This window comes from Myotis davidii, unplaced genomic scaffold (genome assembly GCF_000327345.1).
Source record: "Myotis davidii unplaced genomic scaffold, ASM32734v1 scaffold425, whole genome shotgun sequence".
Classification (NCBI taxonomy): Eukaryota; Metazoa; Chordata; class Mammalia; order Chiroptera; family Vespertilionidae; genus Myotis; species Myotis davidii.
This window is the reverse complement of record NW_006296413.1, coordinates 4420288-4435212: the sequence shown is the minus strand read 5'-3', so window position 1 is coordinate 4435212 and position 14925 is coordinate 4420288. Positions and strand designations below refer to the sequence as shown.

At 51.8% G+C, this 14925-nt stretch overlaps 1 protein-coding gene across 1 annotated transcript in view; it reads left to right on the top strand.

Annotated features, from left to right (window-relative positions):
- RPS6KA4 (ribosomal protein S6 kinase, 90kDa, polypeptide 4) overlaps positions 1–14925 on the top strand; it is a 53158-nt gene that overhangs the window by 35821 nt on the left and 2412 nt on the right. The window contains exons 12-13 of the mRNA XM_015568979.1: positions 12348–12434; positions 14145–14217. Of these exons, the coding sequence (XP_015424465.1) occupies positions 12348–12434; positions 14145–14217 (160 nt within the window). The remainder of the gene's footprint in view (positions 1–12347; positions 12435–14144; positions 14218–14925) is intronic.

The window sequence follows — 14925 nt, the reverse complement described above, 5'->3', positions numbered from 1 at the left end:
CTCTCCTGGCCCCCCCAGTCCCTCCCTCTCCTGGGCCCCCCCTCTCCTGGGTCCCCCTTTCACCTGGGCTCCAGCCTGCAGTGAAAGCCCTTTCAGTCACTCACAGAGACAGACGCCACAGCATCCACCAGGTGGCGCCGTCCCCCGCAGCGTCCTTCCTGGCTCTGCTGTGGGTGGTGCGGGAGGGATAGAGCTGGGGCCTCCATTTCTGCTGATTTTTTGGGATGAAGGTGGGTGAGTCCTGGCGCAGAGGATAAAGGGTGGGGAGTGGGAAGCTGGAGTCTGATGCAGCTCACACACCTGGATAACGGGGTGCTACTGCTAGGCTTTCTGCTCCCCTTGGTGGAGGCTTAGAGGAAACGGCCCACGAGCCCCATCCTTGCAGAGCTGGTTGGGAACTGGCTGTGGCCCCCGAGAGGACACTCAGCCTGTCAAAGAGGCAGAGCCCGGGCGGTAGCCCAGCTGGCTGAGCATCGTCCTGTCCACCGAAGGGTTGCAGGTTTGATTCCCGGTCAGAGCACATCCCTAGTTGTGGACTCCATCCCGTCAGGGTGTGTACATAGGCAGCGGATCGATGTTTCTCTCTCACATAGATCTCTCTCTCTCTCTCTCTTCCTCCCTTCCTCTCGCTCTAAAAATCAATAAAAACATGTCTTCGGGCGAGAGTTAAAAAAAAAAAGAATGAATTAGCAGGAAGCTGAGGTCGGACACCTTGGCCCAGAATTGAACCAGTCCTCAAAGTCACAGTCCATCACCTGGAAGAGGGGTTGGCCCCACAGAGCTACCATGGCAACACCAGGGCAAGCCCGTAGGGTAGAGGTTTCTCCAGTCTTTTCCAGAGCGGCTGTGTGAGTTTGTGAGGGCTGCTGTAACAGAGCTCCACAAACCGGGCAGCGAAACAACAGACATGTATTGTCTTGTGGGTCTGGAGGCCAGAAGTCTGAGATCAGGGCTCGGCGGGTTGGTGCCTCCTGAGGCCACGAGGGAGGACCTGTCCCAGGCCTCCCGAGCTTCTGCTGGCGTCACGGCCTCTCAGCTTCTGGACACAGCACCCCGTCTCTGCCTTCATCTTCACGTGATATTCTCCCTGTGTCTGTCTCTGTGTCCAAATGTCCCCCCCCCCTTTTATTTTTTTTAACCAGGCAGGTGGGCCAGGGCTCCACGTGGTGGGGTGGGGCTGGGAAAGAAGCCAGGTGTCTGGACCGGGCTTTTTTCTTTTTATTGATCTCTTTCAGAGAGGGAGAGGGAGAGATAGAGAGAAACATCAATGATGAGAGAGAATTATTGATCGGCTGCTTCCTGCACGCCCCCTACTGGGGATTGAGCCTGCAAACCCTGGCATGTGCCCTTGAACGGAATTAAACGTGCAACCCTTCAGTCCTCGGGCCAACAAATGTCCCCTTTTATAAAGACACAGTCATACTGGAGCAGGACCCACCCTAATGACCTCATCTTAGCCTGATACTCTGCAGAGACCCTATTTTCAAATAGAGTCACATTCACATAAAGGGCTCAGCATCTTTTGCGGGGGAAGCAACTCGATTCCTAGCAGGAAACAGCCGTCCGCTCTAGCAGCCATGCTTGGGAGGGGCCACGTTAGTTCAGTCCTCAGGGAGAGGACAGGCAGAGCTGGGAACGCAAGGGGTTGGTGGGGCATCGCCTGCGAAAGGTGAGAGGACGGGCAGGAGTGGCCGGGAAGCTTCGGGGCTGGTGAGGGTCTGACGCGGTGAGGGGGTGGGTGAGGGGGTGAGAGGAACGAGGGTTGGGTAGGAAAAGCCCAGCTGCCGTGTGGCTCTGAGGGGCCGGAGCCCACAGATTCCCCTAGAGGAGCCCCCGGGAAGGAAACACCAGGCCACGACCCTGCTGTGTGCAGTCCTGGACCAGGAGCTGCCAGGGCGGGCGTGGCCTTGGCTCCAGCCCTGCGGCCACTGTGGAGGCTGCTGCCTCCTGGCAGGTTTTCTCTTGAAGGTAGAGCTGAGTGGCCCCTCTCAGGGCTGCCACCCGGGGTGCCCAGGTCATGTGAGGGCTGTCGGATGTAGGGTCCCGGCCGTCCTGGTGCAGAGAGAGTGGTGGGGACCAGGAAATGAAGGCAGTCCTGCCCCAGGGCCACCTCACAGCGAGCCGGAATCCAACGCTGAGCAGCAGGCAGAACAGAACCTCCGTGCTGGCTCCTGGGCTGAGAGTTTGAGCTGCTGGATTTGCAAAGGCGAGTGGAGCCCCTGATACAGTCTCCTTGATCCCTCCCCGCCCCCGCCCAGCTAAGATAGCAAATCAAAATCGATACTGCATTTCTGGACGAATAACAGGGATTAGTGCCACCTTCAGAGGCGTAAGGGAGGCAGGAGTGGGCCTTTGTCAAGGCCTGCGGAGCCCAGCCGTCCGGAGCTGCACACAGCAGCTGATTGTGGCAGACGACGGCGGACACCAGAGACCCACGGAGCGGCAGCCCCAGTGGGGCCGTGGTCTCTCCCACGTGGTGCGCGGGCTGCGGCTATTGATCCGGCCAGTGTTTGCGTTCCGGCCTCGCCCCGGGGCCGTGCTAATTTCCCTGCCGCCTGTCTCCGTAATCCAGAGGGACGCGGCCCCCGTCCGGCCGGCAGACGCCGCAGCGGCCGCTCGACCAGCATGTTAGCCAGGCTGCTGAGCAGGAGGCCGAGGGGGGCCTGGGCAGCCGGGTCGTCTCCCCCAGAAAAGGGAGCTCATTGTCCCGTACCTTCCACCCTAGGGAAGGGGCCGCTCCTGCCGGGCTTGGGGACAGCACCCTCGGCACTAGAGCTTACGACTGCCCATCGATCGTGTGACGCAGAGGCTGCTGCTGGTGTGGGGCGGCGGTGCCGTGTGTCCGTGCTCGGGACGTGTGACCGGAGACCCTGCAGGTGGCGGACGAGGGAGCCCGAGGGGTGGGGCCAAGGCGGACCACTGCAGCAGAGCAGGGCTTGTGGCCTGCCACCCGGCCCTGGTAGACACTGAGCATCTGCCGGGGGCAGCCAGGGACCATGTGGCCACAGCTTTTCACCACGAGCTGAGGGACCATCCACCAGGCCACAGGGCCAGGCCTCTGTCGTCCGACGGAAGGGGCAGATCAGGGGCTGGGCTCATGGAGGTCCCAAAGCAGCACCAACTGGTGGCCCAGACGTCCAGGTTCATGAGGTCGCATGTATCTGATCCCCTTTCTTTTGAATAAACATTCCATCATCTGTATAGACCGCATTTCAGCCCTTACTTCCCATGATGAGGAGTACAGCTTCACTGATTTAAAAGTCCTCATTGAGAGACACTGAGGTTTCCATATGTGTGTGTGTTTCTACAACGAAGAAAAACATATCCTTTAAGAAATATTTTTATTGATTTCAGAGAGAAAGGGAGAGGGAGCAAGAGATTGAAACATCAGTGATGAGAGAGAATCATTGATCGGCTGCCTCCCGCATGCCCCACACTGGGGATCGAGCCCACAACCCAGCCACGTGCCCTGACTGGGAATTGAACCATGACCTCCTGGTTCATAGGTATTTCTTACATGCTCACGCTGTTATTTCTGTAGATACAGTTCTCAGAGTGGGGTGGCTGGTCATAGGGTCTCGTCATTGTCAATGCTTTCAGAGGTGCCCAAATCGTTCTCCCAAAAGGTTTAACAGAGTCCGTGTGCCATCTAAGTGTTGGGCGTGCCCTTTCCCCCACACCAAGTCCATCTTCTAAAACTTTGCCAATCTGGTAAGTGAAGTGATCAGCTCATTGTTATAACTTGCATATTCTTAGGCGTTATCTAGGTAAACAGATTTGTACATCTTGGTCATTTATATTGTTCACTTTGTGGACACCAGAGCAATAAATTTTCTGTGACTATTTCCATCCTTAGTTCATTTCCCGTTCTGTCTGCTTTCTCTCTCTCTAGGACGTGCGTGCACGTTCCTGTCACGGCCCTTAGTGCGATTCAGATGCCTCTTCCTGATCTGCAGCCTGTTTCCCTGTGTTCGTGGTGTCTTCCGTTGAACAGAAATACTGCGCCCTAACCCGTCACATTTACCAGTCTTTCTCTTTATGACCTGCTTTCCGCGTCTCGTCTAAGAAATCCCTTCCCTATACAGTGAGCATGAACGGGTTTTCCTGTATTTTCTTAGGAACGTTTAAAGTTGCTTTTCATCTTTTCATGTTGGGGACGCCTGTGCACCTGGTTTACTTGTGTGTGTGGTGTTATCTTAGGTTTAGTTTTCCCTGGAGTGGACCCGAGACAAAGATTTGGGTGCAAATAAAGAGAAGGGGAAGGGAAGGGCCCGGGAAGGGGCGTGGTGAGCTGGAGCCACTATGTGCCACGGAGACTCGAGGGCCAGGAAATGGTGGTGTTCACCCTTCAGCTCTGCCCACCCCAGAGCGCCGTCCAGGGGCATGAACTCAGCCTGCTCGTCTTTTTTAAAGAAATATATTTTTATTGATTTTAGAGAGGAAGGGAGAGGGAGAGAGAGATAGAAACATCAACGATGAGAGAGAATCATGATTGGTTGCCTCCTGCACACCCCACACTGAGGATGGAGCTTGCAACCTGGGCATGTACCCAGACCTCCTGGTTCATAGGTCAACACTCCACCACTGAGCCACGCGGGCCAGCTGGCCAGGCCCAGCCTGCTGTTCTTGCCGGGCGAGTGGAAGCTGAGGGCCTCGGGGGCGTTTGCAGGTGGACACCCCTGTATGTCTGCATGGGGAGTGTGAGGGGGGCGTGGGCAGAGCACCAAGTCCACCACAGTGTGCGGCTGGGATCTACATTTATTTTATTCCAAATGGTCAACCAGTTGGCCCAGTACACTTAATTAAACAGACCATCATATTCTTACTGATTTTATTAAGTCAAAAGTCTGGGTTCACATTCTGGATGCATTTGTCTATTCCTGTGTTACTGTCACATTGTCTTTATGATCATAGCTTGTATGAGCCTTGCTCTCTGTGAGAACCGCCCCCCCCCCACCCCCGTTACCTCCACTTGTTCCTCACAATGGTCTTGGCTACCCTGGGTCCTTTACTTTCCGTTTGCATTTCAGGGTTATATTAAGTTCCCTGAAAGGCCCATTCAGAATTTGATTAGAATTGCATTAACTTTATAGATTAATTTGGGGAGAAGTGGTATGTTTATGATGCTGAGCTCTCTACCCACGAGCAGGCCATATATCTTTATTTGTTCACGTCTCTTGGGCTCTGCAGTGATGTTCTCTAATTTCCTCTATGAGGGCTTGCGCATCGCTCCCTTTTAATCTCAATTCCTAATGGGTTTTGCTGCTCTCACATGCCATGCCTTCTTGTGTGGTGCTTTCTAATTGGTTGTTGCGGGGCACGCGGTGTTATTGAGCCCTTACATCGATCTGACACCTGGACCTTTATTAGTTTCACGTTAGTAGAAGCTCCTGGATTTCCTGTGCACACAACCAGGTTATCCGCAGAGGCACAACGTTGTGGCTCTTCCTTTGCTGTTATTACACTTTTATTTCTCTTTCTGGTCTTAGTGAATCGGCTACGCCCTCAGCACAATGTGGAATGGAGGAGTGGCTGCTGGCATCCTGACTTCATTCCTGAATTTTCAGTAATGCGTTTAATGTTTTCACACGGAGAATGATGATTTGCCATGAGTTCTTGGTAGATATCTGCTCAAACTGAGGGAGTCTCTTTCTATTTTTAATTTGTACCATGAGTAGTGTTGAATTTTGTTACATGTTTTTCTGCATCTACTGAGATGGTGATCTTTTCTCTTCCTTAGTCTGTTAATCTGAAAAACTTTATCCAAATATTTTTCTAAAATTAACCATTTCATGCTTAGGAAAATTCCAGCTTGTTCATAATGTATGTATTATTATTATTTAAAAAATATTTTATTATTTTTTACTTCTTAAACCTTTTTTTGTTTGTTTGTTTGTTTGTTAATCCTCACCCAAAGATATTTTTCCATTGATGTTTAGAGAGAGTGGAAGAGAGAGGGAAAGACAGAGAGAAACACATTGATTGGTTGCCTCCTGCATGAGCCCGGACCAGGGCCCAGGCGAGGAGGAGCCTGCCCGGAATGGAACCCAGGACCCTTTGGTCCGCAGGTTGATGCTCTATCCACTGAGCCAAACTGGCCAGGGCATAATGTATGTATTTAAAAAATACACCATGAATTTGTTTTACTTGCATTTTACTTGGGATTTTTACATGTATGTTTAAAGGTGAAATTGCTTTATAATTGTCTTTTCTTGTGCAGTCTTTGTCCAACTGGCAGATCAGCTATGCCTGGGTCCAATTAGGGGAGCCACTCCCGTCCCCCAGGACATGTGAGGCGGAAGAGTAGAGGAGAGAGGCCCACCCTGTTCCTCCCTCCATTTGGGTTTGAGGAAGCCTCAGAAGTTGGGCATAGTTTCCCCTGATCCTAATTATTTCCAGTATTTACATTTTTTAATTTATTGACTTGAGAGAGAGAAGCATCAATTTGTTGCTCCACTTATTGCTGCATTCGTTGGTTGGTTCTTGTATGTGCCCTGACCGGGGATCAAACCCACAACCTTGTTGTATGGGGATGACACTCTAACCCACTGACTACCCGGCCAGGGCTAATTATCTCTAATATTTAAAAGCCCCTATATTATTAAGTTTTCTTTTTAAAAAAAATATATTTTATTGATTTTTTTACAGAGAGGAAGGGAGAGGAAGAGGGATAGAGAGTTAGAAACATTGATTCAGCTGCCTCCTGCACACCCACTACTGGGGATGTGCCTGCAACTAAGGTACATGCCCTTGACCGGAATTGAACCTGGGACCCTTCAGTCCGCAGACCGATGCTCTATCCACTGAGCCAAACCAGTTAGGGCAAGTTTTCTTTTTTTAAAATATATTTTTATTGATTTCAGAGAGGAAGGGAGAGGGAGAGAGATAGAAACATCAATGATGAGAGAGAATCATTGATTGGCTGCCTCCTGCATGCCCCACACTGGGAATGGAGCCCGCAACCTGGGCATGTGCCCTTGACAGGAATCAACCCGGGACCCTTCAGTCTGCAGGCCGACGCTCTATCCACTGAGCCAAACCGGCTAGGGCTATTAAGTTTTCTTTTACCATTTTTATTTCATCCTTTCTATTTTCTTTGGTTTTCTCTTGAATATTTTCTAGCTTTTTGAGTTGGATGCTTTAGTTACTGTTTTCAATCTTGGTTGTTTTTTAGGAAATCGGATACAGCTCAGGGTGTAAATTTAGAACTCAGCAGCTCCTCACTTCAGCTGCATCCCACAGGTTTGCAAAAGCAGTGCGTTTGTCGACATCCAATTCTTAATATTTTGTCATTTACTCAGAGGCTCCTTTATGATCTATAGTTATCTAAGGCTAATTCTTCATTTCTAAGTGAGTGAGATTAGAAGAATTTGTTTTTAAACAGTGGCTCTCGAGTTGAACTGCATTGGACTCAGACAGATTCCTCAGCATTTCTCAAGATATCCTTGGCGACCTCATAAATAGTCCGATTTATCTGTGTTTGACAAGTGCTTGAAAATAATCAATATGGTTTGTTGGGCCCAAATATATAAAGTAGATTAAGCCTGTGACCTGTGTTGTTCAGACATTATTAATTATGACAACATTTTTTATCTGCCTGATCTGCTGGTTCCTGATAGGTGAGTGTCAGGTCTCCGTCCGTGCTCATTACCAATGAGCCAGGTTTTGCTCTGTGCATATTGCAGTTTTATTGCTAGGTGTGGGAACTGACAATAGTCCCCTTTGTCACTGTGTTCCACATTCTTTTCTGTAGGCCGAGAAATGCTTTCTGCCATGAATTCCTATTTGAATACTGACAGGCCAGCTTTTGGTGGGTAGTGTTTACCTCGTGTGGCAGAGGTTCTCGTTGCCGTCCAGTATTAATATGTCCATCCTCTTTTAGTGGCAGACCCCTGCTGTGTTTGTGGTGAAAATGCAGCTGATGAAAAGTCTCTATTACAGCCTCTCTTGCAGCAGGATGTGGCCATGAGGTGTCGGCAGGGTAGAAAGACTGCAGGAAGGGAGTCAACCTGGCAAGAAGGGAGCACATTTTGTTCTGCCCCCCTTTCCTCTTTGTGCTGCGGGGAGTGTAGAGTGGATGGCTGGAGCTGTGGCAGCCCTGTTGGAACATGAGGCTGCCCTGAGGATGGCACCAAGTACTGGAATAGTAGAACCGAAAGAAGGAAGGATGCTGGGTCCCTGTTGACAATGGAACTGTTGTACCACTTCTGGGTGCCTTCATCCACACCTTCTTGTGTGGGAGAGAAATGTACTTTTGCTGTGTTAAAGTCACTGCTTTTTTACTTCTTACATGCAGATAAAACGAATCCTAACATATTTCAGTTATGTCTTTTTAGTGTGTGTGCCTTTATTTTTAATTTTTGTTGTTTTACTTGTACTTATTTTGTTGTTTACTTTCAAAGTTCTATTTTAGGTATATCAGTTTATGTATTTTAAATATGAACCCTTTACTTAGTAACAGATAATATTAAAATTTTAAGTGAAAATGCAAATTTGTGAAAATTTAAAAGTGATGTTATGAGCACATAGCATTGTGCCTGGGACACAATAGGTACTCGCTAAATATTTGTTAAATAAGGAATGAACAAATATGCTACAAATATTTTCTCCCATCTGCCATTTATCTTTTAACTGTAATGAGGATGTCTCTTACACTAAAAGAAATGAAAACTTTTATGCGATCAAATATGTGAGCCTTTGCATTTTGGCTTCTGGGTTTGTGTGTTATAGAGAAGCCCTGCCACCCCAAACGTATAAATACACCATGTGTGTTTCATATCACTGTTATGTATGCAAATATATATGTGTGAACATGGAATTGGTTAGGATTTTTTCTATGTGTGTATAGTCCGAGGTAGACATTCAATTTTGTTTCCTTCCATGTGGATAGCTAATTACACCAAAATTTTCATAGGATATGCCTCCTATCATGAGTAAATTAAGATTTTATTATAAATTAGAGGCCCGGTGCATGAAATTCATGCATGGATAGGGTACCTAGGCCTGGCCGGCGATCAGGGCCCATCTGTGGGGTGACCAGCAGGGCGATTGGGGGCCCCTACTGGCATCGGCCTTGGCTGGCCTGGCACCGCCTGCTCGTTGGTCCCCCCCACTCGTCTCCTCCCTCTGTGGAGTGACCAGGGGGCAATGGGGAGCCCCCTCGCTGGCACCTGCCTTGGCTGGCCTGGGGCCTGCGGGCTGGTGGCAGCTCCTGTGTTGAGCATCTTCCCCCTGGTGGTCAGTGCACGTCATAGCATCAGGTCTTTCCACTGGTCCTTCCACTGTTCGGTTGATTTGCATATTAGTTTTTTATTATACAGGATTAAACCAGCTGGCTTTCTCAGAATTGCTTGGGAGAATCAGTCACCACATTTACCCGGATAAATTCCCACTCAGCTCCCCTGGAGTGTACTAGAAAATTTACCCATGCGAGCAGCAGCTGATCGGCTGCAAGTTGAGGCCTCGGTGTGCAGTCCTTTCTCACCAGCTTCCCGAGAGCGAGAGCCGCAGTGCCTGCCCTTCGGTCACAGGTCCCACTTTCTGTGCTCATTCCGTACCCCTTCCCCGACATCCTGAACCCGTGCTCCCCTGTGGTTCCTCCCTGTCCCCTGACTGGCATAATAGGTACGCCCCCTACTCTATGTCCCAGCTCCCGGCACAGAGCTCCTGAGTCCCTTGGAATCCCCGAGTGCTGGGACGTCTTTTGTTCTGATGAGGTGGCTCTGGGCGGCCCCTACATCACTCTAGGACGGCGGCTGTTCACCAGAAGGACCACCCGTGATCAGAAGGTTGGAACTTTGATTCCCACCCCAACCTCTGGGACGGGGAGAGGGGAGGGAGATGGAGTTACTAATTGGTCACGCCTAAATGACAGGGTTTGGGGAGCTTCTGGGTGAACTAATGGAGGTGCTGGGGGGTGGCTCCCCCAGACCTTGCCCTGTGCGCCTCTTTCATGGGACTCTTGCCGAGCGTGTCCTTTCTAAGCTGATGATAGTAAGTGGAGCGCCTTCCCGACTTCTGGGAGCCGTTCTAGCAAACTGTCAAACACGAGGAGGGAGTCGTGGAAACCTTTGATTTAGATCCAATCAGTCAGGAGTATGGGGGGCCCAGGATGGCCGCTGGGGTCTGAAGGGAGGCAGCCTTGGGCACTGAGCGCTTCAGCGTGTGTCGGACATGCAGACACAGTAAGAGTGGACTGACTTGCTGGACACCTCCTGGGGTTGGAGAATTGGTTGATGTCTTGGTTCGGGCTGCGGTAACAAAGGACCACAAGGCTGGTGGCTTGTGAGCCACAGAGACCCATTTCCCACGGTCCCGGAGGCCGAGCTCTGAGACCAGGGCCGGCGCGGTCAGTCTGGTGAGACCCTCATCCAGCCGCTGACCGCTGACTTCTCCACTGTGTCCTCGCGCGGAGCAAGGGGGGAGCCGGCGCTCTGGCCTCTCCCCCGGGGCCCCAGGAGGCTCCCACCTCAGGACCTAATGACCTTCCCAGGGCCCCTCCAAACACGATCACATGGGATTAGGGTTTCGACATCTGGGTTTGAGGGGGACGCGAACATTAGGTCCATCGAGTTGACATAAGAAAGTTATGCCACACGTTTGCTGTCAGGAGTGACCATCCAGACAAATGCCAGCCTCTGCCCCGGAGTCAGTGGAGGGCACACTCGGGCATCTCCTTCCAGGCCCAGTGGACAGTCGGATGCTCTCCTCCAGACTTCCCTCTGCCCAGTGGGAGGACTCCCTCCGCCCAGCGGGAGGACTTCCCTCTGCCCAGAGGGAGGACTCCCTCCGCCCAGTGGGAGACTTCCCTTCTCCCAGCGGGAGGACTTCCCTCTGCCCAGAGGGAGGACTCCCTCCGCCCAGTGGGAGACTTCCCTTCTCCCAGCGGGAGGACTCCCTCCGCCCAGAGGGAGGGCTTCTCTTCTCCCTGTCCTCAGGGCCTCTCTGAGTGCAGCTGCACTTGTCCACCCCCATCACCAGGCCTGGGGCGGGGGGGGTTCTTTCTCAGGCAACTGGTAGGCAAGATGCTGCCACCTGTTTCAAATGTCCCCAGCAGAGGTGGAGGGCGTCCTGTCCCTGCATGAGGGTCACTAATAGGGTTTTTCCTTAGCAGGACCGCACAAGTCACAGTTCATTGAACCCCCAAAAAACTTTATTTTCTGGACTCTAGGTGCCATTTATTTATTTATTTTAAAATAATGGTTATTGCCTGGCTGGTGTGGCTCCGTGGTTGAACGTCGACCTATGAACCAGGAGGTCATGATTCGATTCCCAGTCAGGGCACATGCCTTGTTTGCGGGCTTGATCCCCAATAGGGGTGCGCAAGAGGCAGCCAGTCAGTGATTCCCTCTCATCATTGATGTTTCTATCTCTCTCTCCCTCTCTGAAATCAATAAAATATGTATTAATAAAAACAGCTTTAAAAGATTGGTATTTAAAAATAAAATAATGGTTATTACTTTTTTAAACAAAGTAATAATGGTTATGATTTTCTTTGTCCAATGCAGAAAAATAGAATAATCTAGAAAAGCTCAAGAAAAACACACCCCGGATTCCTAAGCCCTGTCCATTGTTAGCTTGTTGGTGCGTTTTCTGTGTCTTCTGTGTAATGTTAGAGAGGTACCGGAGCGCCTTACAGAAGTGTTTTCCATAGTTGGCTCTGTTATCAGGTGGTTTTCTTCCGGCAGCAATATATTATGATCGTCGTTCCATGCTGATAAAATGTTTTCTCCCGCGCGGTTTCTAATAGACGCCAGTTATTCTGTCCTGTGGTGGCTCTGTCACCAGTTCCCTGTTGCTACCACAGCGGCTCCGGGATGAACACCGTTTTCCACGATGTTAGTTTTATTGTCTATGCGTCTCCCAGAGGGGAGATTGTGGAGCCCAAGGCAACATTGGTGTTTAAGGTTTTAATACAAATTAACCCCTGGAAGACCCGCACTGGCATTAGGGCTCATTTCAAGCCAGAGACAAGCACTTGGTGAGGGTCCGAGCCCAGCTTCCCCCGCCCCAGCCTTGGATGTGGCGCCCACGGGCAACACACTCTCCTGTGCTGTGTGTCTGACGAAGGGCTCCGGTGTCCCTGACTCCCATGGATCCTCAACGTCGACCCTGTGAGGCCGAGATGACAGGAACCCATCCCTGTGGCAGCTGGACACCCATGGCTATGGAAGCGCAGATGCCCTGAGTCAGCAAGGGGACCAGTGTGCTAGGGCCCTCCAAACAGAACCCCTCACCTGGGTGGCGCCCACAACAGACATCTATCCCTTCGCCGTTCCGGAGGCCGAAGTGCAAGGTCAGGGTGTAGGCAGCCGGGCTTTTCTGAGGCCTCTCTCCTTGCCTTGCAGACGGCCACCTTCTCGCCGGGTCCTCAGGCGGCCCTTCCTCGGTGCGTGCGCCTCCCTGGTGTTCGTCTCTGCGTGTTCACCTTTCCTGTAAGGACACGGGGCAGATTGGACGAGGGCCCAGCCTGCTGGCCTCAGTTTACCTTAATCACCTCTTTTAAGGCTCCACCTCTCCCGGGAGCCGGGACTCTGGCAGAGGGTGGGGAACTGTGTGTAAATGCAGGGTTCATGGCAGTCCACGCCCAGCACCCTCCAGGGCCCAGACTGTGAGTCTGCTAATTCGGTTTGGAAGAAGCAACAGACGTCGTCACCGGGGCATTCTCTCGCCAGACCCCCTTGGGGAGGGTGAGGCATTCTCCTTGGATCGTTTTCCTAGCCTTCGATGCAAAGATTCCTCTCCTTCCACGATTCTGGCCACTTTCCCAAAGTGATTCCAGTAAATGGGCTTCCGTGTGCTTTCACCACAGTTCCCATTCATCAGCTTTGGGGGGAGGCGGCGTCGGCCAGACGGCACTGAGGGAAGATGAGAGCCGAGGTTTTGGGGGTTTGGTTTCGATCAGTAGCTGCCGGTCTCGTCTGCAAAATCAGGGTGGCCCTGCTGTCGGGGAAGCTCTTTGCAAGCTGTAAACAGAAGGCTTTATTGACATCGATAATGAAATAAAATAAAACGAGAGAAATCGACACAGATTCTGAGCCATTGACATCTGTAGGAAAACAGCACCAGCACATTTTAAAATAGAAAAACTCTGCCCGGACTTAGCTGTGAAATTCCAGCCCATTTCATCCTCTCTGGGCACTAAGAACTCGATGGGAAGACAGACTCCTGGCTTATCATTTGCACACAGCGCTGGCAGGGGGCTGCGTCCGTGCTGCTTGCTTGCTGCGGGCATCCGCCGGGGTTGCTGGGTTGGTGAGCTGCCTTCAGTGTTTCTTGGGGGGATCTGGGCCCAAATGGGTATTTGGCACTGCCTCCCAGGGGGGCGCCTGCCTCGGGCAAACCAGATCTGGAGCTGAAGACCCACAGAGGAAAGCACAAGTAAACGAGGATGAAGGCGAGCCGTACTGACCACCGAGGCGAGAGGAGGACATGGCTCAGGGGAACTCGTCCCAGGAGCAGCACCTGCTCTGTAGCTGCCGAGACTCTAATTAGATTCAAGGGCTCTTGCTGCAGCCTCGGCCTCTTGGATTTAGACTCGTCGGCGAACTGAATCCTAATGTGGGGCATAGGGACATGGGGGCCAGCCCTTCGGAGAGGGACGGGGCTGGCAGGTCTTTCTCTGGATCCTCGACGCAGCCTGGGAGGGCCGGGTGGAACAGACCACACCGCAGGCCAGGTTCTGTAACTCTGCGCCGGCAGCAGCTAAATGCCTGCGGGCCGGGCCGGTCTCTGTCCAGAGCGTCCGCATGGCCCCGTGGCTGTAAGCGGAGGTGATAGCCAGCTGTGCAGGCATCAGAAACATCTTTCCTCCCGTCCCCCTTGGCCTCCTGTACGTTTATTCAGTGGGTGTATCGTAAGAGGCGGGAACTTCGGACACAGACCGCAGAGAGGGAGGGCGTGTGGAGACACAGGGACACGGGAAAGGAGGCCACGTGATGACGGAGGCAGGGACTGGAGTGATGCGTCCACAAGCCAAGGGGTGTTGAGATCACCGGCAGCCACCAGAGCGGGAAGAGCTAGGAGGGCCTTGCGCCTCGGAGAGAGCGTGCCCTGCGGACACCTTAATTCCGGCTCCTGGCCTCCAGGCCGCGAGAGCATAACGCTGCTGCTTTAAGCGCCCCCATCTGTGTGCTCTGTTACAGCCGCCCCAGGACACCGATGGTGTGACCGCCAGGCACCCAGGGGAGGGCCCCCTCAGCAGAGCGCGGTCTCGCGGTAAGAGCCCTGCCAGCTGCGTCTCTGACACCGGCTTCGTCATAGCTCTTCTTGCCCTGCAAGCGCAGGGCTCAGGTTCCTCGTCAGCTCTCGCCCCTCTCCGCTCCGCTCTGCCACCTCACGCACCCAGGCCCTCACGCACCCCGCTGGCTCTTAGCTGCTGACTGTTCAGTCGAACTTTCCATAAGGTTCGTTCACCAACACCAGCTCCTCCCCTAACGCATCCTAGACAATGTAGTCATGGTAAACTTGGAGGTGACCCTATTCCTGATGACGCGTTATACTCTTTATTATTTTATATTTATGAGAACTATTTGTAACTAACATTTGTGGTTTTTAAAAAAATCACTTAAAATATATTCTTATTGATTTCAGAGAGGAAGGGAGAGGGAGAGAAAGATAGAAACATCAATGATGAGAGGGAATCATTGATCAATTGCCTCCTGCGTGCCCCCTCCTGGGGATTGAGTCTGCAACCCAGGCATGTGACCTCCTGGTTCCTAGGTCGGCACTCAACCACAGAGTCACACCGGCTGGACTTCAACCATTTTTAAGGCTTTATCTTGATCTCATTTTACAACCAACCAAGTTTTTCTAAATTCTCACTTTAGAGTTGATGAATGTGAGCATCAGATAGACACTGTCGGGGCTTCTTACAGAAGAACCTGAAGTGGAATGGATTTTGTGAAATGACCTTTATGAGATATA